Genomic DNA, 26,685 nt, shown 5'->3' on the forward strand with positions numbered 1-26,685 from the left:
GGCCTCTTCCTTTTACCAGATTACCGTGTGCCAGGCGTGAATACAAGACCTTTGTATGTTGTCTCATGTCATCCTTGTAGTGACTCTGAGTCGGAGGCACTGGTTACCACGACTTCACAGGAGAGACAAGGAAAGCCCCCGAGAAATTGAGTAAATGCCCAGGATGTCCAGCTGGCCAGTGCCGGGCAGGCCTCCAGGCCATGTGAATAGGGAGCTTGATCTCTCCCGGCAGATGCCATCAGAAGGGTGACCGGCCTGCTAGCTGCCCTCTCTGTCTGATGAAGTCTGATGGGGAGGGACGGGCCTAGAGACAGGCTTGCTCTCCCTCGGAGACACAGCACGTCAACATCCATTCTCATTGTTTTCAAGATCGTTCAGTTTCAAACAAGAGGGCGAACAGACTTATTTAAGGAAATGTCAATGTTTTTCTCAAATTGGCAACATCTAAACTGTATTTATAAAATTAAAGAAACATACTGCATTTATGTAAGGCAGATTCCCTAGTAAACATCGAATTTCTCTATCGTTCTTTGTAGCCTAGCTTGCAGCTGTTGGCATCAGTCTATTTTTAAGACACAAAAATAAATTGTTTCTTGCTAACTCCATTAAGTCTATGGGCAAACATCAGGCAAAGTTGGTGTCTATGAGGCCAACATTTTGGTCAGAAGGCCCAGAATATTCTATAATACTTTGCTGTTAAACTGACTTGCTAACTCACTCATTTTACTTAACGCATAAGAAAGTAGACTTATTTTAGATGTTTCTCATTGCAGAAATGCTCTCTAAATAAGATGGCATTGGCGTTTTACCTTTATCTGGCATCACTGATGCTTTCAGTTAGCGCCTTTCCTTCTTTGAAACCGCTCAGCTACACTTGTTTCTTCTTCGTGCTCCACATGCAGACGGGTCACCTTTCACTCATCAGTGAACTGGGCGATTGACATTTCCTTATTGTTTCCAAAGTACATCTTTGTTCGAACACAACATTATTTTTTAAACTTTCCAAATTATTAAGCTTTTAGGTTTCCTCCATCTTTTTTTTTCCCCGTTCTTTCTGGTACATACTAATGAAGACTCTTTGCACGTGAATGTCATCAGCCATGGCCCTTTTCTTAAGATGCATTCCTAGAAATGGAGATTCTGGGCCACATTGTAAGTTTCAGGGTTATGTGCCCCATTTTCCTGCAGGTAGGCCTCATTTATAGACTTAGAATCCTTTTAACAGTCCCCCCCCCTCCCCGGGCCCCGGTTTGCAGGGACTTCAGAAGAGAGCTGTAAAGCCTGAGGCTGGTGGGACAATTAGCCACATCTCTCTCCAGGCTCTGCTGGTTGATCAAAATAAACATGCTGGATTGGTTGTTCAGCCTAAAGAAATCATATATTATTTAATATGTTAATCTGCTACCATGGTTTATTTATTAATAGTGGATTAGTGAATATTGCTAGTTAAAAATGTTACCCTAACATATATATGATGTATTAAGTGTGGCAGAATGCCTTCAGCTGCAAGTAACAGAAAACCTAGTTTAGATTGGCTGAAACAAACAGAGGGTGTGACTCATCCATAAGGAAAAATCTAGAAACGGGTATCTGCTCAGCCAGCCAGAGATACAAAGGAATGTCTGCAGTGCTCTCTTGCCCCTTGCTGGTGGTCTTGGGATAGCTAGCAGCTATATGCAGGGAGCCAGGAAGAGGTGACAGAAGAGAGGGATGAGTGTCACATGCCCTCTGTCCCGGGAGTTGGTAGTCTGCGGTGGAACAAAAAGGAACACATATATCTCCATTTATCTCTCACTGCAGCGGTGACAATGCTCACTGCAGGAATGTTCTCACCTGTGGTCCTGCCACTTGGAGGGAATCCCTGCTCTGGTTCTGATGTCTGTCTTTCTCGTCTCGTTAGACATGCCCATATGCAGAGAAACTAAGGTTATCCATGTGCTGCCTTGGAAGAAGTCTTTGTGATCGACATCCAGGTCCATGCTTGAACCCGGTGGCTGGAGATGCCCGTCACCACAGGGCCTTGGAGGATGTTCTGCTTTGTGCTCCCACCATCTGCCAGTTGCGGCAGCCTTCTTTTAGTTCTTAATTCTTAGTGAGATGAAGGAGGATAGCATTCTGGTGTGGTGTGTGTGTGTGTGTGTGTGTGTGTGTAACCTATTTATTAACTCAGACATTAAAAAGAATCTTTGAACTGAAGTCTCTTTTCTGTTACTCTTCCTACAACCTAGCCTCTGGTCTCTTCTCTCGGGGAGGCACTAAGAAAAGTAGCTTCCTTTGATATCTTCTCACTGTTTTCTAAGCACTCACTGGGAAAAGAATAGACATTATTTCCCTGCCTTCCTTGTACAGAGAGCAATGAGCAATACACATGGTTCTGTGCGTTGCATTATTTGACGTGACTGCTGTATAATGTTCCATTATGTGACTATTCCATAGCTTTATTTTTCTGTTCTCCTGTCTAGTCTTATTTGAAACCCATGTCTTTCCAGCCAGACTGGGCCCAAGTGAGCCATAGTATTCTGGCCCTGCGGCTGTTCCACTAAGAGGCATAGGCAGCTGTGTCTTCATTTCCTATCCTGCTGCCTGGGCTCTTGCGCACTTTAGCATCTAACAACACACAGTAAGTGGCTGGCAATGTCTGAGATACAAAATCTCCAGGTGGTTTTATGCTCTTTGTAGACTCCCGGTTTTTGTCCTAATCTCTTATATTAGTAGACACTCTCATATTCTATTCTGGGTAGTGAGCCAAGGCCTTTGTTCTCCTCCCAGGGGTCAGAGACATTGGTGCAGGACAGGAAGTTGTACACTGGGGGCCTTTTGAGGAAGTTCATCTCACAGAGTGTAGCAAGTGGTTTGTTTTGACATCTGTACCATCTTGTATCTCCAAACGTGAACTTAAACCTTAGATTTCCTTCTCGTTCCTTGTGGGAGTCTGACTGTGTTTGGCCCCCAGAAGCTCATAGGGAGTAGCACTATTAGGAGGTGTGACTTTGTTGGAGTGGATATGGGCTTGTTGGAGAAAGTGTGTCCTTGTGCGGGTGGGCTTTGAGGTTTCCTATGCTCAGGATACCACCCCATGTTTCAGTCGCCTGTAGGATATAGGGCTGTCACTTCCAGTACCATGTCTGCTTGGATGCTTCCATGTTCCCCATCACGACGACAATGAACTGAACCTCTAAAACTGTAAGTAAGTCACCTCATTTAAATGTTTTCTGTATAAGAGTTGCCGTGGTCATGATGTCTCTTCACAGCAATAGAAACCTTAACTAAGACAGTCACTCAAAGGGCACCCCACTACCTGTTCCAAAGTATGGTCTTCCGTTATTCAGAGCTATGCCAGATGAAGGGTGAAGAGGTAAGGCCATGTCCCTAAATGGGTATCTAGTTGGGCATTTCTCTGCCCGTGTAGTCCCCTGGAGGTGGTTCTGCATGTCTAGTATGCACTACTTCCTTTGTGAGCCCCCCCAGATCCTCCTCGGTGACCTACTCTGTATTCTCTCCCTTTGCTACTCTTTACAACGTGCAGATGGCATCTGTTCCCCTTTTCTCAGTGTAGAGCAGAAGGGCTAGGTTGGCCAGTGGACTTCGCTGCCTAGTACAGGACCTAGCACATAAGAAATGCTTAGGAATATTTGCTGAACTAATTAACTGCTGTTAAAAATACTACATATAAAAGGCACTCTCTGGCACTTATTTAAATCTGATCAGTAAACATAGCTAAGAACTTTCAGATTATTTTTTTAAATGAAATTCCTTTCAGACGACACGTTCCCATGCATGCGTAAGATCAGGATAGAAAGAATTCTGGGCACAGTTCAACCAGTTTCTTCTAATTAGAACAGTTTCAGAACTGTAGTTTACCATCCATACCCAGGATGGTAATGAGGATAGGAGCTACTTATTTCACTGGGGGTTTTCTAGTCTTCTGTGAAGATCCGGTCCTATCTGCTTTTTCTGGAGTGCATCTTTGAATCCTGTAAGGGATGATTCTTTATCATGAACACTGCTTTGATGGCCATTCTGCACACTTCTAAACTCCCCAGAAATGGAAAATGCTAATGCCGGACTAGAACTTTGGTCGGTCATTTTGTTTTTGTAGGAGTTCCCAAACTCTAGAATTTCAGGAACTATGACATGAGATTGAAACGGATTTCGGTTGGACTAAGTACAGACAGAAGACATGATGTGTGTTTTATGTATGTATCTATGTGTCAGCGGGCTCCAGAGCCTCCACTCACCTTGCCTCAGGCTTTGACTCCAGAGCTGGCTTCCGAGTCTGTGCTCACACAGCTTTCTGCGGAGCTGCTTAGGAACATCCAAGTTCTTTTCAATTCACCATGCTCAGAATCTGGCTCTGTCCCTCGCTGTTGTCCTTGCATTGTGGCTCACGGGGCCTTGCTGAGAGGAAGCACCCACTCAAACAGAAAGGCTGAGTAGATAAAGACACTTTTCATGTCTCCCTCGGTTTACTCCAGGCAGAATATCCAGGTTGCTCATGTGAGGTCCGAAAAGCCACTCCCTCCCCTTTGTGTGGTCCTCCTGTTGATTTTTTTTCGCTTTTGAGAAGTTTGGCTTCTGTTCCTCCTAAGCTGTGCCCTTCTGACGGAACTCCAGGGAGGACTGCAGGGAGAGGTGAGCTGGAGCAAGCACGCCATCTTATTTAATGTTTCGGTGAAATCGGGGCTTCATAAAGAAACCCAGTTCCAGAGATGTAGTTGGGGCGAATATTTCTAAGCAGGATTGGATGAAGAGCAGAGAATGGTGACAGTGTGGCAGGGCAAAGGGACTTGGGGTTGAGGGAATTACCAGCAAGAAAAGTGGCGCGGATTAGTGTGATTCTGTTTGTCCAGAATCACCTCTGTTTCCAGCCTCTGGCCCGGGGTACTACTTCCTTGTATCGAAGACAAACCTGCTGATTTTTAAAGTCCCTTTCCCTGTGTTAAAGCTGTGTACTGGGTGGGATAGTTTGCCTTCACTTACAGGAAGAATGGGACTGTTAATCCTCCTGGTGGGCACCTTGTGGTGTCTTCTTCTTCTTTTTCTTTTTTTATTTATTAAAAATTTCCACCTCCTCCCTGCCTCCCTTTTCCCTCCCCCTTCCTTTCAAGTCCTAAGAGCAGTCAGGGTTCTCTGCCCCGTGGGAAGTCCAAGGTCCTCCCCTCTCCATCCAGGTCTATAAAGGTGAGCATCCAAACAAACCAAGCTCCCACAAAGTCAGTCCATGCAGTAGAATCGAAACCCAGTGCCATTGTCCTTGGCTTCTCAGTCAGTCTTCATTGCCAGCCACATTCAGAGTGTCCAGTTTGACCACATGCTCCATCACTCCCAGTCCAGTTGGCTTTGGTGAGCTCCCATTAGATCAGTCCAACAGTCTCAGTGGGTAGCTGCACCCCTCGTGGTCCTGACTTCCTTGCTCATGTTCTCCCTCCTTCTGTTCCTCATTTGGACCTTGGGAGCTAAGTCCAGTGCTCCAATGTGGATCTCTGTCTCTATCTCCATCCATTGCCAGATGAAGGTTCTATGGTGATATGCAAGATATTCATCAGTGTGAATATGGGACAAGGCCAGTTCAGGCACCCTCTCCTCTGCTGCCCAAGGAACAATCTGGGGACCTCTCCTTGGACCTGGGAACCCCTCTAGAGTCAAGTCTCTTGTAAACCCTAAAATGACTCCCTTAATTAAGATATTTACTTCCCTGCTCCCATATCCACCCTTCCTCCATCCCACCACCACTGTTCATTTGAAAGCACCTGCTGAAGTCATTTCTGGCAGTTAATAACTATAGACATTAAATAAAAACCTCTCCTATGTTAGCTCAACTCAGACATTGAATTTTTAGGGCCAGACTCAACCCTTGGTTATGCTAATACAATTTTTAAAATTGATTTTGGATTATGAGAACAGGTTTTGAGTTAGGAAAACCAAATGGCATAATCCAAATGGCACACTCTGGGGTTTAGCAGAAAGGGCAGGCACACTCATGAATATGTTCGGTTTCCCTCTCCATTCCAGTTTGTAGATCTCGTGGAAGAAAGTTATGCACTGTGAAAGACATGGATTATAATCTAAAACAACTTTCTGCAAGAGGAAGTCAGAGTTTTCAGGATCAAATATGAAGCCATAGAACGTTTTTCTTCTTCATTTCTACCCATCATGGCTTGTAGATGGTTGCAGTCATTTTGTTCATTTACTTATTTAACATCAAAAATTTAATTAACGCTTAAGATTTTATGTTTCATAGGGTACCATGTGATACTTTGATATAAATATATATTACATAACACTTGAAATTCTAGCACAGTCTCTATTTTTTAGTGAATTATATTTACCACTGCTGTGTTAATTTTCATGGACTTGTACTCTGAACACATTTTCTGCTCTTAGTATTATATGTGCTGCGACTTTCGCTGCTGTCAAAACATGTTTTTAAAAATAACCTGTGGATTTTAATCTGTGCAGTCAAGATAAATTAGATTTTTAAAAATAAAATCTACCTAACATATATAGATCAATGAGGAAATATGTTTATGATTAACTTTTGATTTTAATTTTTTTTTCTTGGTCTTTGAACATTAAGGGATAACTTTTGATTTTATGTGACAAGACAGGACAAAGTTATACTGACATTTAAATTGTTTAATTAATTTTTTAAGCTAGTTTTAACAACAAGAAATGATAACTCCCCCAGTGATGGATGGACCACACGGTTTCATTTACTGGCTTGTTTTCTACCTGGTTTTCCTGACTTTATCTCATTGGATTTTTGAAAGGAAACGTTCTAAGGGAAAGTCGCCTTCCCTTCATTTTTTTTTTTTTTTTTTTTTTAACCTGTCCTCGGCTCGAATGTCCCTCTGACAGGAAAACCTTTTCTGACCCACGTGACTTACTTGGTTTTTAGCTTTTTACCCTCTTTCGGGTCCTGTACTTCAAGTCATTACGTCACATGTTATTTTACATGAATCTCCGGTGCACGTCAACGCTTGTCCTTTTCCTTTGCCTGTGATCTAAGCTAAGGCAGAAGCTGTGTCTGTCTTCAACATTCTCTTCCTGGTTCCACGTCTGGCTCGTACTTGATGCCAATAATGCTTCTGGAATCACCGGCTGGAGGCCGGAAAGCCTGCTCTGGGGTGCAGGGGAGCGGGAGCAGCGTTTGAGCAGTGCTTTCGTTTGTGTTGGTGCGGACTCTTTTCTCTTCTTTCTTTCTCTCCGAGTGTGTTTTGAGCATCACCATCTCAAGTCACTGAAGTAGAAAGACTGACTGACGTTCTGTTTTCAAGTGACAATGCGTTTGACCCACTTCTCTAGTAATGTCATCGTGATTGTACCTCATGGCTGTAGGTTCTCGGGAGCTGACAGGCGGAACTGGTTGCTTCAGTGCGCAATCCTCATCCGTCACACAAAACAACTCGCAAATTCTTATGATGTGCATTCGATACAAAGGGAGGGATGCTTTTCTTGTTGGGCTTTCATGATAATTGAAAGTAACCATATCAGAGCACACGGGGAAAGTATGGGAAAGCAGGCTGCCTCTGAGGGGGCAGTTCGCCAGGTCCCCACCGCAGGAGTTGAGCCTCAGGTCCAACTGCACAGGCCCAGGATGGTGCTGTTATCAAAAGGTTTGAAATTGAGCTGGTGCGTGCTTTCAAGTACAACACCTTGGCTCACATTAGGGCACCTTGGCTGACTGATAAGATCTCCCTTTCATTGTCCCTGGGAGACACATCCAAAGGAACCTTGGTCATAGGCTCTGTGTACTCTTCAGTCGGAAAAGAAACCGCTTTAGCATTCCAGATCAATAAACTGTCGGGGAGAAATGGGAAACGTACTATGAGAAATCATTAAGCAGAGAAATTCTACTGTTCCCGAGTTCTGATTCAGAGGAAATAAATAACACTTGACTGCCCTTACCGTTTGTATTTTACAAGCTTGGCCCTGATGAAACGGAGCATCACATAATACTGCATCAGTGACATTTGCTGTCTAAATGGCTCGGCCCTGTAGACAGAAGCTATGTTTCATGGAGTTGTTTTTAGTTAACAGGAAGGCTTCACCTCACACCGGTGAAAAGTCTGAACGTGGTGACATGAAGCCAGGTGCAATTCAGCAGCCATTCAAGTCAGGACTCTGTTATATTTTAAGATAGCTTGGAAATCACTTAGTCGAATAAAACTCTAAAGTACTGTAACTGCCAGGTTGCTTTATCTAATTTATGAACCAGAGGCAAAGGAATCAACAATAACCCTCCATTTGTCATTATTAGATTAGCTATTACTGAAACCACAGAAAGTTTATAACCCTTCACTTTGTGCCCACTTGAATTCAGTTATTAATCCTTTGATGGAACTTTCATTTAACCGAATGCCTTTGTTTACAACAATAAGCATGTTAAGTCTTTTGTGTTCCGCATTCGATATGGCCACTTTAGAACATGTCACCCACAATGGCATGGTAACGTCGTAGACTATTCATTTGTGTTCCGCCAGACATTTTCCATTCAGTTCTGTCTGAGTCCTGTTTTGTTTCCTGACTTTCAAAAACGGGCATTTTCAGATTTCTAAGTCCTTTACTTCTACAAGAATATAACCAGGCATTAACAAACATGAAACTATGTGTCGCAGCTCCATAAAATTGATTTTTTTTCAAAATTATATAAGCATCTGGTGGTCTGAAAATGTTTCATACCTGATATTTAAAAGATATTCTGACTATTGGCAAAAAGAATCGATTCTTTCATGCTGCTTCCCCTGTGGATGCTGTCATATGCCACTGTGTTGTGGAGCTCACAGCTGAAGAGGGAGAGGGACCAAGCTTTCTCCCTACACTTCCATTTAAATGCTCAGACCTTGGACTTGAATTTAGGAGGACTCCGTAGTTGTAAGTACCTTTCCTCACTGTGTCTTGACTTCATAACAGTACTGATAGCACACACAGCAGACCTTGTTTGTGCTTGTCCCTATTCAAAATTTTGTTGGTCTGAAAAGTATTTCGCTGATTCTAAATTAGGTCACGTAAAAGAAACGCTTTCATCTTTACAGGAATTAATAGTCTGGTGTCTTGGCCATATCTAAACGTGACATGGAGCCTAGTTCCTATTTCACACGTGACCACATACATAGCCTGAGAGTGGATCACCACCACAAAGATGGATATTTCAGGTGCTGATGGTAGCTTATGAGCCAAGTCCGTATTCCAAGGAAGTATTATTTATAAAACACATTTTTTATTTTACTTCATCTACAGTGACATTTAAAACTTAGATAATGGGTATTTTAGATACCTGAGCTAGAAATATATTGCACTTCCATTAGGAAGGGATCCTTTATAAAGACCATTGTTAGTTTTATACTTTGCTTCCATGTCTGTGAAGCTTCTCTCCATCTTGTAATGGTGTGATTAAATTTTTCATCTTTGTTTTCTTTACATGCATGTTTTGGGAGTAGTGGTGATGGCTTTGGGTAAATCCACACCATTTTCACCCATTTCCTTTAGCCCTGTAGCCATGAAAGAACAAGAAAACTTTGGGCTGTGAGCTCTGCTTGCTGACCTTGCCCTTGACATTGAGATGCCCTTGCTCCATGATGGACCTTGGAGACCAGATACTTTATGTGGCTCCTATAAGGTGGAAGGTTCTTATCTGTGCCATCTTTTGTTAGCATTACTGATGAATCACAGGAGAACGAAAGCCTCTTTAATCTGTGAAGGTTCCAGCAGGAATAAATGTTGGGTCCATAGTGTTAGCGTAATGCAAAACAAGATAGCATTTAAGACCATCTCTGCGTCAGCATCATGGTGACAGTGCCTCTCACTTGAGTCAGAAATCGAGGACTTACTGAGATACACCATCTGGCAAGATACGGAAGGCCGGTTTGTGCCAACTGAAAAAGCTGTGTCAGATCCAACTCTCGTGTATTTTGCACATTATTGCATGCCTTGAAAACCGTTTATCACTTTTTAATTAGGAAGGACTAAGGGATTTTAGTGCCCCCAAGAAAATATCAGTAGCTCAACGATAGAACCATTAGCCAGAGGATCATAAGGGGTGGTATAAGGGGACTTAATCTTGAGCACATGTAGGAAATGAAGATAGCCTTGTCCAGGGCCGTTTTAAGAGAGTCACAAGGGTGGCAGGTCCTTGGTATGTCTGGGTAGGACTGGGGACCAGGTCTTTTTGTTATTCTGACAATTGCCCATCTTCTTTCTTCTGTGGCATGACCAGTCCTTGGACGCACATGCCAAGAAATCAACTTGCTTCTGCATCTTGGCCTATCAAGTAAACTGTGGCCTGCCATGTTCATTAAAATGAAAATTTGTCGAATGGAATTTGCCCGACTGGCGGAATAGTTTAAATGTCAGATGTTGTTAGGCCTGGATATAAATATTATGTTTCTATTGTTAATTAATTGCAGTGCCTTAGTACCAGTGATCCAAAATCCAATTTAGTCTGCAATAGGCCCGTGGATAAGGGCCAGAGATAATGAATGCAGAGGGGAAAATGTATTCAGACTTTCCATTGTATTTATCAATGTCCTCTTAGAAAAATAGCAAATTTCAGTGTGTCACTGAAGCTCAAGAGTTGCAAAACAGGACAGAATTAAGACTCATTGTCTTTTGAAAAGTCTCAAATGAATCTGTTCACTGCTGCCACTGAGTCTGTCTTGGCATCAAAATTCCAAAGATAGTCTGTCCCATTCCCTTTCCTTGACTTCATCCTCATTGCCCTTTGCTCTGTCTTTGTCTGAATACCATTTCCCTCTCTTCTGCTCCATATCCTTCCCCTCTTCTGCTTTTCATCCCATGTTTTGGTCCCCAGGCTCAGAAGCCTGTCTGTCAAGTCTGCCTCTGTTTGTTAAGATCATTTTGCTTCCAAATTGAGCTAGAGGCTGACTATCACCCAGAATAAAGCTGGTAGAATTGCCTACTTCAGAACAGGGAGCAAAAATCTTGCTGCCGGTGCCCAGACTTCCAAACTGATGTTTTTTGCCAAGTCATGAGCCAATAGGCTTTGATTGCCATCCCCAACAAGTATTTTGTTGAATGCTTGCTGCGAGCATGGCACCTTAGCCCGCCACCTCAGTGGGTTCCAGAGGGACAAGGGAGTGCCAGGCAGAGAAGGGCCAATTAAGACTTTGGAAGGCAGCTCTGATGTGGTCCAGTGGTCAGGGATCCTCATTTAGTTCCTGGCATCCTGCTCCATGCCAACCTCATTCTGCCCCTGTGATTATCCAGGCTGAGAAGTAGAGACGGGAAGATGAACTTTGGTCTGCTTTGAGTGTCCCTGTCCAGCAGTGTCTGTCAGATTAAAAATGAGAGGGAAGGAGGCCAGAGAACCTTCCAGATGGAGAGTTCAGAGGAGGGCACAGCCAGACTCCCTTTTCCAGTGACGTCGCTGGGTCATTTGAGCCCTTGGCCAGGAGCCAGGAGATGCACAGACTGTTTTCTGGTCTTAAAGCAGCGCAGGGTCTGGCAGAACAGGCATTATGGTTTCTGGGTGGGAGCAGATTCAGTGGGGGTACACATAGACTCTGTGGTAGAGGCACCACCCTTACCCCAGGGCTTTGTCAGTCTGGGAGGTGTTGGCTCCCTCTTCTTGGTCTTTGCTCCAGGGCGAGTTCCCAAGTCACACAGAGGTTAGAGTTGGCAAGTGTAGAAACATAATGGGGAGCTGGCATCCTCAGCATCTCCAGTTTCTTCCGGGCAGGAAAGGTGACTTTAGGAAGGGTAGAGCAGGGGCTGTTGGTCCTTAGACTGACTCACATGTCACATGGACAGCCTCTCTGGGAAGCAGGGGCTTGGTGAGACCACAACACACCGACAGCCACTCTCTCTGCCTCTTGGTAACACTGCTTTCTAATTAATTTCAATATACTCTGAAAAGTATCCAGTGTGGGAATCCAGGAGGAAGAATGTGTTCAAATGAGAGCGAGTTTTTAGACTGCTGTTTAAGGAATGCCAGGAAGAGAGCAATGAGGCTCTGCTCTGTGTCTGCTTTGGCATCTTAGAAACTGAACGGTTCTAAGTCTGAATTAGCACACAGAAAAACCCTCAGTTTTTTCTACAGATGAACTTCTTTTTTCTCAGTAAAGTTTGGGGGAGGGCTGGGGCTGTTGGAAGCAGAGCTGTTTGACTTGAAATGTCATCTCATTCTGAGAAAACATGCTGGGGGCATGTTAGGGCATCCCTGAGCAAATACCACATTGTCACATTGTCTCCTCCTGAGATAAGTCCCGTATGGTCTAGTCCTGTCTGGGTGGTCAGACAAATTCATTGACCCCCCCCCCCCATTTTCAGGGCACTTACCCAGCTCAGGTCATACTCCCCGAGATTTCATGGAATCTGATTTGTCTGTCATTCGGTAAATTTTGAGGTGGTCATTATTGACCGCTTGGTATTCTGTTCCTCAGATGTCACGCCGTACTTTTCAGATCTCAGGCTCCTTGGCGAGTTTACCTTTGCAATAATGCCTATCAAATACGACCGTCTTGACCAGGCATGGTGAGGGTGCGCAGTGTGTGTATGCGTGCATGCACGTGAAAATGCTGCAGGTGGTGGGAGGCAGGATTGAGCAGAGAGTGCTTCCTTTTTGTGAAACTGAAATTCAAAGTAGGAGAAAGTAAGGAACAAATGAAAACAAAGAACAAATCCCCAAAGTAACCATGGCTTTAGAATTGCAAATCTATGTATACTAGTAAGAGTGAGGATGCACTCCTGTGTACTAGTAGCAGTGAAAACATGCTCTTGTGTTAAGCAAGCTTTGCTGAGTGCCTCCTACTTGCTAGATGCTTAGAGAAGATGTAGATGCAGCACTGATCAAATCGTTATTGTAGTTACAGATTTTTTGAAAGGACTTCCTCTTATTTTTACAACATAATTTAAATCACAAAGGTAAGGTTACTCCGAACCCCGAGTATACCCAAGTTTCACAAAGTCTCAGAATAGCTCATATAGAATATATACATATAAGTTAAAATACAATTTCCAAGAGTGTATTGGAGAATGTGTCAGGGTTTGGGGTCTTGCTGCTATTTCTTGTGGATGTTTAAATCACTGTGCAGATTATCAAATAACTTAAATAACTCCTTGTTTTAAGTTATTGTATTAAATAAATTCTTAAATAACTCCATGTATTTAAGACTATTCATTTATCATCAGGTGGTTTACCCAGGCCTGTTTCCCCGCCGCCTGGTTTTTACCGATATGTTGAGAAAGGTTTTAGAAAGTGGTTTAAGAATCTTCTCTTCGTCGAAATTGGCTATCATTTGAAAGCCTGTCGCAGTAATTTGTCTGCAGTAACAGCTCAGTGAATGCTGCATAAAAATGAAAATGAGCACTGAATTTATTCGGTGTCTTCACTGTTGTACCTGAACGCACAGCCTCTTCCCGAGCTGTGGAGATAATTGTTACAGACTTAAAGGTCAATAGCCAATCCCTCAACATGGCAGTTAAGTCGGGTGAGGGCTCCAGAATGTGACAGCAGCTCAAATGCCCCAGTTCTGAGCCTTCTCTCTGCAGCAAGGCACACCTGGATGCTCCTTAGGAATAGCTTTCAAGTGCGAGAAGCGGGGCCACAGTCAAAGCCCACCTGTGTGCTTGGGAAGGCTGTACGCAGCCTCGGGAAGGCAATTGCTTTTAGTTCAGATCAGTTTGTAAGGGATCTGGGGGTGGGTCACGGTTCGAGGAGCTTGGGGTTTGTCAAGCTGCGAGAAAACACCAAGATAAATCGGTTTCTCATTGGCCTGTTCGGTTTTGGCTCCCTGTTTATTTCTTTGAGGAGCAGCTGAAGCCCAATCCTATTTGGATCCATTTAAATCTAATTTATGGCTTGCAGAAGGTCATCTGAAGGATGTAGGCACTGTCTGCTGTAGAAACGAGTCGGGAGAGTGGGGAGTGGAGCAGCTTTGCAGCTGCAGAGGAGAACGTTTGCCAGGCCGTGCAAGTGTAGGTCCCTGGACCGAGCCAAAGGAAAGGGAAGGCTAATGCTGAGTGGCGATTTCTGACTTTTGTCTAGAGATTGGCATTTTGGGCACGGTGAATAAGATCTTCTGGGTCCTGACTTGTTCCCACATGGGAACACACACATACACACACACACACACACACACACACACACACACACACACACACACTTTCAGGCACAAAAAATGTTATAAAAGCTGTATATAGGCTACACTAACGTTTGCCTGTCCAGCAAGTGTTTTAATGAATGACTATGGATGTTGTGATAAAATCTCGGGCTCACAAAGCATAAGGTAGGCGGGTTTGAACAATGGCAGGTATAGGTTTAACATCTGTTTAAGATCAGAGAACATAAGTACACAGAACATAATACTTTCAAATAATATCTTGCATATCCATCCCAGGATGTTACACGGGACACCAAAGCTGTTTAAGACAGTCTCCCACCACTAGTCTCTGAAGGGAAGCTGCCCTGAAGACTGAGTTTTGAACTTTTAAGAATGCTTTTGCTTATTTATGTGTTCACGTATAATGTGTGGCTTTGTCTGTAGGTTCATGTGTGTCCCAACATGCTTGTGGAGGTCAGAGGCTGACCTGTAGGCATTGGTTGTTTCTCTCTGTTCTTTGTGGAGGCTAAAGGATCAATTCAGGTTGTGGTGCCTTTGCCTGCTGAGAAGAGAGCATTCACTACAGGTTGGTTTGCTACTGAATATTGAGGAACAGTGTATTCCCCAAACATGTTTGCCCCTACACAGGTACACAGCCCATGTGATCTTACAGTGTGACACCCTTTGGAGGTGCAGGTGCATGTCTTTGTCAGGTGGGGTTTGTGAGATTGCTAATAATATTGTGTGACTTTTGATCCTTTGTCCTAAAAATGGTAACTTCTGCCTGGCTCTGTCTTGGGACACACGCCTTTGGAATCTTGCCTGTACATCTGACATGCTTTAGTCCTTGCACTCAGGAGAATGAGAAGGAAGTTCTGGGAGTCGGGGGCCAGTTCTGGGGCATGTAGTGAGGACCCCTTCTCAGGAAAACAACAAAAGGACAAAGGAGATCAGGATATATATACATATACATATATATATATATATATATGTGTGTGTGTGTGTGTATACATATATATATACACACAAATGGTTTTTAACATGTAGATTTTTTTATGAAAATGTTTAAATATATGGAAGAAAATAATAAAACAATCATCTAACTACCTTCCCTCAGACCAGAACCATCCCATACTCGGAACCCCCATGTTCTTCCATAGATACGTACCCATACTCCAAGACAGGGACTCTGACTTCTGTGTAAGACATTTCTTTGCTTTCGTTTTTAGCTTTTCTTTACTTATGTTATACTCTCAAACAACCTGGTATTTATTTTTCCCTTTTGGGATGTGTGCAGAGGAATGATACTATGGAAGACCGTCTTCTATGCCTTGCTTTCCCCCATCCTTGTTAATGCTGATGATGGATCCATCAGCTCTTCTGGCTCGTATGTTATTCGATGTAAAAAATCTGTGAACATTTTATTGTACTGCTTTGATATTCGGGTTGTTTCCCGTGTTTTGCCATGCTGTTTTTATCCATGGTGTTCTTGGACAGTTTCTGTATGGATGTGAGCATGGCTGCATGAGTCTGTGGTTATGTGGATAAGGAACGGCTAGGTAACTTCAGAGAACTCACACATGTTGACATGTAATGTAAACACTCTGACTTCCTCTAACCCTTCTCTCTCTTACCACGTTCCATGTGCTTGGGGTAAACTTCTCAGCTGCATTTACCCACCCACTAAGCAGCAGTTGTTATCCTCTGAGCTGGCCAGTTTGATGTTAACTTGACACGGGCTTGCATTGTCTGAAAGGAGGGAACCTTAATTGAGAAAATGCCTCAGAGGATTCTGCTGTGGGTCATTTTCCTAATTAGTGACTGATGGAGAGGGCCTAGCCCACTGTGGGTGATGTTGTCCCTGGGCTGGCTGTAAGAAAGTGGTCCTGGGTTCTGTGAGAGAGCAGGCTGAGCAAGCCATGGGGAACAAGTCAGAAAGCTGCACCCTCCGTGGCCTCTGCCATCAGCTCTGTCTTCAGGTTCATCCCCGGCCTGAGTTCTTGTCCTGATTTCCTTTGATGATGAACACTGATGTATAAGTGTATGCTTTTTGGGTCACAGTCTTTCATCTCAACAACAGTGACTCTGGCTAAGACATCATCACTGATATTTCCTGTTGTAAGGAGGCCCCTTGGTCATTCCGGTTGCTTGGCAGCTCAGACCCAAAATAATCACACAGAAACTGTATTACTTAAAACACTGCTTGGCCCATTAGTTCTAGCTTCTTATTTGCTAACTCTTACATCTTAATTTAACCCATCCCCATTAATCTGTGCATCACCATGAGGTCGTGGCCTGCCAGCAAAATTTCAGTGCATCTGTCTCTGGTGGCAGCTCCATGGCTTCTCCCTAACTCCACCTCCTTTTCTCCCAGCATTCAGTTTAGTTTTCCCCACTTATCTACCCTATAAGGACCATCCAGTTTCTTTATTAACCAATGGTATTCACAGCACATAGAGGGGAATCCCACATCAATTTCCCTTTTCTTTACAACCAGAATTATGATTATAATTTTCTTTACAATCTGAATTTTTATTAATTTTCATCATTAATAATTCACTTCAATGGACTTTCTTTGGTCACCGTTGCTTTTTACTCATCATCCTTTCCCTCTGAGATAAATTCTATGGATTCAAGTTCACCTTGATTTTTTTCAGTGAAAGCAAACTACTGTATATGGATAGCAATCTTTTTATCTGAATAATGTCCTTATTTCTATACCATTTTGAATGATAGAGTTGGCATGAGTGTAGTTTACTGATCTTTTTCATTCTCAGCACTTTGAACATGTTACACCATCACTACCTTGCTTTCATTTTATGGGTGGGTAACTTGCTTTTTGTAGGTGTACTCTTTATTGAATTTAGGGCTGCCATTCTGTCTCTGATGTCCTGTAGTTTCATTTGGATGTATCTAAGTTAGGTTTTTCTTGTATTTATCGTATGATTTCAGTGTGCTTTTTACGAGGGCTCATGGCTTTCATTCTAGAAAATTGGTATGCATTGTTGTTCCATGTTGGTCTTTCTCCTTGCCACTTGTAATTCTTTTTTTTTATTTATTTGTTTGTTTATTTATTATGTATACAATATTCTGTCTGTGTGTATGCCTGCAGGCCAGAAGGGGGCACCAGACCCCATTACAGATGGTTGTGAGCCACCATGTGGTTGCTGGGAATTGAACTCAGGACCTCTGGAAGAGCAGGCAATGCTCTTAACCTCTGAGCCATCTCTCCAGCCCCAGCCACTTGTAATTCTTTATTTTACTTAGCATTTCTATGTATTTTCAATAGAAGGGGTTAAAAACCATAAATTTCTCATGTTTCACGAAAGGAAATGTTATATAATTTCATTTATTTATTACCAAATTATGCTTTTACCAACCCTGCTGTTGCATGGAGTTAGGAGGGGCTTGAGAAAAATTTTTTATGCTTTTCCATCAAGGGGCCAGCATTAGTATTCTAAGGTTTATAGCGTTGCCTGTGAATATTGCCTATTCTTTGGTGGAGTTAGAGAACATGGAGGGAAATAGTTCTGTAAGACTTAAAACCATCACTCAGAATATTGAAAAGAAAAAAAGCTTTGTATTTTTCAACTATTACATTGTTAGGGTGAATGAGAACCTAGCCAAGATATGAGAAGAGGCAAATTACAATAATTTCATGGACTATGTGAGTGGTGTTGGACGCTACAGAATCAGCCTCCCCAAACCATAGGTTGTCATTATTTGTCAACAGCTGTCATTTTGCAGGTGTTTTCACGGATCTCATTGATTAGGAGGTGGCAAGCATATAGTATATTTGGATAAGTGGGGAAGTTAACAAGTAGAAGTTTGATCTGAAATACGAAGTTGTACCTTCTGCTCTCTTGTGAGTTTCTCCTAAAAATAAGCTGCACTCTTCCTGGAGAGAAGATGACTGTGCTTGTGTGGGCAGCTACCACCCTCTCTCTTATAGGACAACAACACTGAGCTGAGCTCCTGGCCCACGTGCCTTCAAGGAATGGAACAACCTTCCAGAACTCAAAATTCCTGTGGGAGGTGGAAATCATGGTAGGAAAAGGGTCCAAACATACATGAGTGCTTGGTCAGGTCGCATGTGCCATCCTGATGTTTAATGCACCTCGTCACCACACAGTTCATGCGCCGTTCACTGCTGAGGTGCGTACATCCTGCAAGGTTGAACTGTAGATGTGACCAAGTCTGGGTGGTGCAGATCCCAGCAACCGTGTGCTGTTTTCAGTTTGTATCTGTATCAGCCTGTTTCCTTTTTGCTAATGATACACCACAGCAGAAGGGGCATTATAAAAATCTAAAAGGTTTATATGGATCGTGGTTCTGAAGGTGAAAGGTCAAAGGGCTCCATCTAGCCATGGTGTCTTTGTGGCAGAACACCAAGGCCAGCAGATTATCGCATACCAAGAGACAGGGAGTACAGGTGTGTGTGTCCATATATACCAATGTGTGCATTGTCTTCACAGATCATACTCCTTTAGTAAGATGGACACACATACATACACATGTAGACACACACACACATAGATACACACAGTCTCTTGTCGTGACTGTCTGATCTTTTCCCATATGCACACATGTACGCACACATACACGCATGTACACACATACACATATACACACATATAGACACACATGTAGACACATGTCTCTTGTGACTGTCTGATCTCTTTCACACATACACACATACACACACGTAGACACACACAGATATGAACACACACACACATGTCTCTTGTCATGACTGACTGATCTTTTTCACACATACATGCACATACACAGACACATACACACACATAGACACACACATGCCTCTTGTCGTGACTGTCTGGTCTCTTTCACAATACACACATGTACACATACACACATGTACACACATGTACACACACAGATGTGGACACACACACACACCTCTTGTCATGACTGTCTAGTCTCTTTCCTTCTCTCTATAAAAGCCATCAGGATCAAGAATTCAGTCCCGAAGCCTTTACCCTAGTAACCTTATTCATGCCTAATGATCTCTTGATATCCTTTCCTCTAACCAGATTCAGATTAAGTTTTTATTCTCTTCATGCCTCGTGATAGAAATTAAATTTTGACACATGGAGCACTGGGGCACGTTAAAACCTGTAGCTGTCAGTGCCTGGCTGGCCTCTTGGACAGGTGTGAGGCACGAGTTTCATCGATGGCATATTTAGCCAGCGCCATAGACCACGGCCCATGGAAATTCTGTTGAGAAACGCGGAAAAGGAACATTTGGTGGTTTGCTCTCAAGCATCTCAGTCTTTCATTTTTATCTCTCCGTAGCTTTGAAGCTCAGCAAAGAAGGAAAAATCCACCGAGAACAGTCTGTAAAGGTAAGTGTATTTGTTACGTGGCCTTGACAAACATTGCCTTTACCACATTGATTTTTCCTTTATTCGGAGATTTAAGCACTTGGATTAAAGATACAGCTGACAGGACAACTTCCTTAACCACCTGCTCGTCTCCCCTCACAGGCAGAAGTGCTGAGCAGTAGTCAGCACAGAGCAGGAGGAAATGGAATGATGTGCTGAGGGTGGCCAAACGCAATTGTGTGCTTGCTGACTTTTGCTTTCTTTTCAGCGCCTAAGACATTTCAATAGAGCTAGGTTTACCAAGATTAATGCTAGATGGAAGAAGAATGCACTTTTAAATATCTGGTCAATATTTAAATAAAACTAGCGGGCCAACGAAAGCATTTAAAATAAAATGCAGAGTGGCATTTCAGTTGGGTCGGATGAAATTTATCACGGAAGGCAGTCGTGTGGTTGAGTGGAAGAGCTGGTTTTGCGTCACGGAGGCAACCTTCCAGTTTGGTGGGGCTAATTACCTTTCCACCAGTCACACTGGGTCCTAAGTGAGTTACAGGAAGTGAACTTCCAAGTTCAAAGCAATACCAAAAATACCAGTTCTGTGAAACATTACGGTTGAGTTGGTTTTTGCATGGGAAAATGTAATTGTTTCTCCTTCGCAAGTGTATTTATAAGCGTACCTCTGTACAGCAGTGTTCTTTGATTCATTGTTTAATTTCTGTTCTGCATGAAGTATTTTAATTTAGAGAATTCACTCTGAGGAATTATAGGGCTGCACTTTCATCAGGAGGCTGTGGTGGCCAGGGTGAAATATGCCATAATTTTACAATTGTTTTCATCATCAATTATGTTTTTGACAAATTTAGGTTTTTTTTCTGTCATTTTTATTATAGTAATTATGACCGTGACCACTTTGGTTAAAGTTGAAAAGCAATTTTGATTTACTTTCTATTTTAAGTTATTTTTAACTTTATGACAAATGAGTTTTTAATGTTCATTTTGAGAGTAAAGTGTAGTTTTACAAAGAAATTGGAGAGAGATCTTTTTGGAATGTTGAAAACATCCTTAAAAACCTGTGTGGAGGATTTGCTTTGGGGTGGTCAAGTTCTGGTGCATGAAGCCTGGCTGCCTTGGGATTTTGATATAGTGGTGGTCGTTGTGAAGAAAATACCAGAAGATGCGGATGATCCTCATTTCCATATATCATTCAAATCCCTGCAGCCTTGAGCCGTTTCCTGGAACCTGGCAGGACTCGATAGCATTGGAGTTAGTGGTGATAAGGCCGTTTCGAGGACTTTGCAGTTAGATGGTGTAGCTGTGGTGCTTGCGGTCCTTTGGAGGAGGGAGTGTTTTCACACTGTGGATGGGTTTGGCCCTACTTTGGTTACTGGACCATGAACAAAGTGTTCATTCTCTTCCCTGTCTGTGAAATGGAGATGATAAGATATACTCTACCTCATGTGGTTGGTGTGCAAGAGCCTGTCCTGGTCCATGACAAGCAGAGGCTGCTTACTGTCACTGCTGTCACTGTCCCTTCCTCCTCCTGATCCCCATTGTCATGAGCAATGGCAGCCTTAAAAATTTATTAGATATTTTGAAAAGTATATTCTTTTTATTTATCCATGTGTTTATATGTGTATGTGTGTGCATCTGTATGTGTGTGTGTGTGCATATGCTCATAAATGTGTGTGTGTACATGTGTGCGGGACAGAGGGTGACATTGGGTATCTTCCACCATGGCTTTCTGACTGTATTTTGAGACCTTCTCACTTAGTCTGGAGTATACCTATTGGATTAAGTTGGTTAGCCAGCCAGTCACAGGCATCCTCCTGTCTCTGCCTCTCTAGCAATCAGATTGCGCATGGCAGCCTTTTTGGTGTAGATGCTGGGGATCAAGCTCAGGGCCTTCTGCTTGTCCAGCATGCTCCTTATGGCTTGAGCCATCTCTCCAGCCATGGCCATTCTTTTTATAGTCTTAATGATTAATTTTTTAATTGTTTTAAGTTATGAAAGTATGTGTGTGCCTGTGTGTGAGTATGTGCACTTGAGTACAGGTGCCTGTGGAAGACAAAAGTGTCAGATCCCCCAGAAACTGGAGTTACAGGTAAGTTTTGGCTGCCTGACCTGGCCTGGTTAATGGGCCTTCGGTAAGAGCAGCAATCATTGCTATGCTCTGAACAATCTCTGGTGCCTGCTTTTTTTTTCAAAGATTTTTCAGGATGTTTTCAAAAGGAGAATGTTACTTTGAATAGGTGATTAGGAATGGGTCTGTTAAGACAGCTCAGCAGATAAAGATGCTTGCTGCCAACCCCAATGGCGGGAGTTTGATCACCACGCTTCACACGGTGCAGCAGGAGAACTCACTACCATTCCTATCCCCCTGACCTCTACTTGCATCCTATACCATGGCCAAACACACACACACACACACACACACACACACACACACACACACAGAGAGAGAGAGAGAGAGAGAGAGAGAGAGAGAGAGAGAGAGAATCAGTAAAATGTAATAAAAAAGAAATATAAGAAACTTTAAGAAGAAAAGAACAGGTTAAGTTTTGCGAGCGTCAGGAAGATAGACCTTTTGGCTCTGCATGGCCAATTACTAATTACAGTAGTCTTAAATTATCTTCTTCGGAATTAGTGATCCACTGCTTGGTAGTTTGTTAAGCAATTTTTGAAGGAAGCCGTGGTAAGTGTAGATGAACACCCTCCCCCATTTTCTCTCTGCTCTGTACTTTTTCTCTTCAGAGCTTTCATTTCCTTTAGGGTGATGCAGTCCTATACACAGGGCGGCTGCAAGCTCGTTGAAGAGCATGCTTGCTCTTTGGGATTCAGATCTTTACTAAAACATTCTCCTTTGTCCCAGGTGGACATTCTGGCCTGGCCCTACCCATGAGATCACAGATAGCATTTCCCGGTAGTTAGCGTCCATGTCTGTTTTGTCTTTTCCATGCCTTATCTAACCACCAGGTGCCTTTCTTAATCTAAATATAGCCAGTTTGTTTATCTTGCTAACAATTTGAGAACCCTAACTAGTAGCTTAGACATTGGTGAGCAAGATTTCGATTAAGTGCCTGTTTGGAGATTTCATGAAGAGAGCATCCATTACCTTCTTTCACTCTGTGTAAGAGCAGAATGCTTTACAGTAGACTACTAACACAGATCTCAAAACACACTATTTTGGTGCACTCCCGATGACCCCCATTGATACAGATGCTCGGATGGCTTCTCTGAGAATGCAGGATGCTCACACACATAGTGAGAGATGGGAAGGGCACCCATCTAATGCCTAGGGTCTTGAGCTCCTTGTGGCCTAGACTTGGGAAGGGCTGCAATTTACCTCAACATCTCAGAATAAAACAATGTTGTTTGTTTTTTACTTTTCCCTGAATTTTAATTTCTCTTTTCAATACCATTTTTGGTTTTTGTGTTCCATGGAACCCCTTTTGGTTGATGTGTAAAATGTGGTTGAAAACTTCATTGTTTGGGTCTTTGACATTCTTATGGTTTCCTGAGAATACAACGGGCAGTTTTTCCCTTATGTCTTCTTTGTTGCCTACTTCTCTGTTTGGGGCAAGTCCTGGAACAAAAATCCTTAGTGACTGTTCTCACAGGGACACAGGGACATCATCTTTGCTCCCCTGTTGCTACTAAGTCACATGGTTGCATGCTAGGAAGAGCCTCAACTAAACGAAGAATGCCTTCCAGTTTGGCTCTGCAGCTTGCTGGCTTTGGGCTCTGGGCAACAGTCCTACAGTCCTACCGTTCCCTGCAGTTCCCATTCCTCATCCACAGAGTCAGTCACTTAGCAGTGCACAGGGCTGTGTGAGGATCACGTACTAATCATGCACATAAACATGTTTGGCAAATTATAAAGTATATGACTTTCTGTCACTCTCTCAAGTCAATTCAACAGATGTATTTTTAGGGATATGGTTTACCTGGGGTAAAGTTAACTATTTTGTACACTCTTAAGAACTGCATAAGAACTGTGTATAATTAGTTCTATCAGCCTTTAAAATGTAAGTGATATAGCATCTCTTTTTTTGTTTTGTTTTGTTTTTTGTTTTTTTGAGACATGGTTTCTCTGTAGCTTTGGAGCCTGTACTGGAACTAGCTCTTATAGACCAGGCTGACCTCAAACTCACAGAGATCTGCCTGCCTCTGCCTCCCAAGTACTGGGATTAAAGGTGTGCGCCACCACCGCCTGGCCTAGAAGTATTGCATCTTATATTGTGAACTGTCCTTTGACATTTAATAAAAACAACATATCTACATTCTTTAAGTAGAATTGCATCAAGAAGCAAATGATGAAAAGCTGCAGCATCTTTCTCCTTTCTACCTATTTCCCTTTCCTCGGATCTCCCTAAATTAACCTCTTTCTATTCTGATTCTATTGCTATTCCCTTTTCTGTTTCTAATAAAATATCTATATCACCTTTTCCTTATATGTGAGTTCTAACACTAGCTTTCTGATGTTTCCCATTCTGGCTACTTCCATTTCCCACAGCCTTCTAATACAGTCATATCCCAAATTTTGCTTAAATCTGTAGGTAATTATTGCATCATTGTAATGATGTTGCTTTTCCACAGTGAGCCAGGAGGTATAGGCTAGTTGGTTATTTCTTGTAATATGTAAATTCTAATATAGTTTATAATTAATGCATGGTTTCAAAAATTATTTTCCTAAGTATCCTATGAAGAAGGTAGCTGTAGATGGGCCAGGAAATGTTTCCATTTTATTGATATGGAAAGTAAGGCTTAAGACAAGTAGTTTGTCCAGAGCACAACTAGGGTCAGCTCTCTGAAGGATTAATTGTCCCAATCGAGACACTTGTGATGGATGCTGTCACTTCCTTCCGTCGCTATGCTAATCAGCAGGACTAAGAGGGAGAGCAAGAGCGTGCTTGTGTGGCACTCTCAAGGCCGTAGCCAGATCACTAGCACAGGGTGGGGGGTGTGCCCCACAGGCAGTGTCCAGGTCTGTGTTCTGTCCTTCCTCTATCATAGTTCCGTTGATGCTACTCACTGTCAGTCACCACGGTTACCATCATCCGTGATGTATGGCTGTGTCGATTGGTGCCCTCAGTTGCCAAGTAGCAGTCCTGGTGTGGTGCGGGAGAATTGTCTGTATTCTGTCAATCATGTATTTTAATAAAACGCTGATTGGCCAGGCAGGAAGTATAGGTGGGTCAACCAGACAGGAAGTAGAGGTGGGGCGATGAGAACAGGAATGTTCTGGGAAGCAGGACGCTCCCTCAGCCACTCCTGCGCAGACCACCGAAGAGGCAGCATGTAACTTGCCCAGCTGGGAAAGGTATGGAGCCATGTGGCTAACATAGATCAGAATAATAGGTTAAAATAAGTCATAAGAACTAATAAGTAGCCTGACCTAATGGGCCAATCAGTTTATAACCTTATGGAGTCCTGTGTGTGATTTTTCTTTGTTGCTTGCCGACTGTGGGGTACCGGGCGGGACAGAAACGCCAACAAGCAGGCCATCATACTACACTGATGTTTGCTAAAACGTCTGTTCTCAGACCTAGTAAGTGACATCATACTGGTGGTGATTCGAGTGAGGATGCGTCTCACCATTTTTAAATTTGGGAAATGCTTGGAGGGAATGTGCCCCAGAGAACTGGATTAGATGATTTTACTTCTGTTAGCTTTATTGTTTGGCCTGGTACAAAAACAATGAAAAGTTTATCCCCATTTGAACCCTCCCCTTTAAGGGTCTTTCTTTCCTCTGAAAGTTTCCCTACAGTGACATGGCGGAAAATATAAAACCTTGGTGACAGAGGATCCCTGATGTCTTTGTTCTGCCTGTCACCACCTCCATACTTGGCACTTCTTGTTTATCAGGCAGAAGAGAAGTGGTAAAATTTGGCCTGGGGTTTTCTCATCCCTAGGTGTGAAATTATTTCAGAGCTATAGTAATAATACTTTGCATTTCTACCACGATTTTATTTGAAGATCTTAAAGTGTTCAGCTGGTGTTAATAGAGCTGCGCAGCACTCTCTGAAGTAGGTAAGTCTTATTAGAGATGGATCCCTCTAAGGACGTTTTCACGTTCCATCCCATGTGTGACTTGAAATGCTTTGGTATTGTTTGGGAACCTCAACAATTTAAGACCTGTGTGTATAGGGCACTTCATTTTTTTTTTGCGTTCATTCCTCATTAATGCCCGGTACATTGAGAATCAAGCAACTTCTTATGAGTGGGTGGGACATTTTGTAAGAGAATTAAGATAGGAGTTTGTCGTCACCTTTGGCGTGACTGTTTAATCACGTTTAACATTGCTCACCATCCGAGGGGCCCCTTGTTTCCTAGCTTTCCCTTTACAAAGCGTAGTGATGAATATGCTGAGTGACTAAGGAGAAACTGTCCTGGGGGTATGGTATCCTTCAGAAACTGAGGACATGTCAAACCAACCAAATATACACGTGGAGTTCGCATTCTGACTTAAAAGTGTCATTTTGAGAAACTGTTTTAAATCTTACACGTGTGACTTTTGTGGTGTGACTTTTCCTGGGGACATGTTAACAACAGCCTGTTCTTCCCAGCAGACCGCCAAGAACCCAGTCCAGCCGTGCCAGCTTGGTGAAGCAGTGCCTTTAGTGGGCATGCTCAGGGGAGCCTAGGTGTGGAGCACCCGCATCCCTGAAAACCCCACTGCAGCTCTATGGCTGAACTCCAGAAGCCACGGCACCGGCCCTCTATGCATGGCTCTTCTTCAGAAGCAATTGTACACTGCTTATATAACCCTGGGAAAGGGCACTGTGAGTCTTAAAGGCCACTGAGCTATGTGAGTCATGTGATCACCCCTCACCCCACTCCCCAGGAGGGTATGTTGTATTCTGGAGGGAAGAGCGACACAATTTTAATAATTAATAATGCATAGGCACAGACCTGGTCATAGTTTCCCTTTAAATATTGGGAAAAGCCGACTCGGTGCTATTTGACCTGTATACTGATCTGTGGTCGTTGGTGCAAAAGTACATCAGGCCTGAGATGGCCCAGAACGTCGAGGAAAAGGCCCTTCCATCTTTTCCATCTTACACCAATCACATTCGGGGCCTCTTGCCTGCCCAGTGCAATACAGCTTTGTTGTTTCTAGTCAAAAGAGGTTGTGTTCTTTACTGTGCCTTCAAGGTCAAAGTCTCCATGTTCTCAGCAGCCTGTCACTATGCCTATTGAAAGTACTGGCAGGAATGGGGGTGACAGTCACCACTCCTTTAAGGAGCCAGAATACTTTCAGCTTCTCTCCAATATCAGGC

General features: G+C 43.1%; 1 protein-coding gene across 1 annotated transcript in view; it reads left to right on the plus strand.

Moving 5' to 3' along the window:
• The window catches only part of LOC146894901 (uncharacterized), a 230,704-nt gene that overhangs the window by 45,390 nt on the left and 158,629 nt on the right, over positions 1-26,685 (plus strand). Inside the window, exon 5 of the mRNA XM_087906642.1 lies at positions 19,377-19,426. Coding sequence (XP_087762768.1) covers positions 19,377-19,426 — 50 coding nt within the window. The remainder of the gene's footprint in view (positions 1-19,376; positions 19,427-26,685) is intronic.

This window comes from Myodes glareolus, chromosome 5, assembly GCF_982192425.1.
Source record: "Myodes glareolus chromosome 5, mMyoGla1.1, whole genome shotgun sequence".
In the NCBI taxonomy this organism is placed as follows: Eukaryota; Metazoa; Chordata; class Mammalia; order Rodentia; family Cricetidae; genus Myodes; species Myodes glareolus.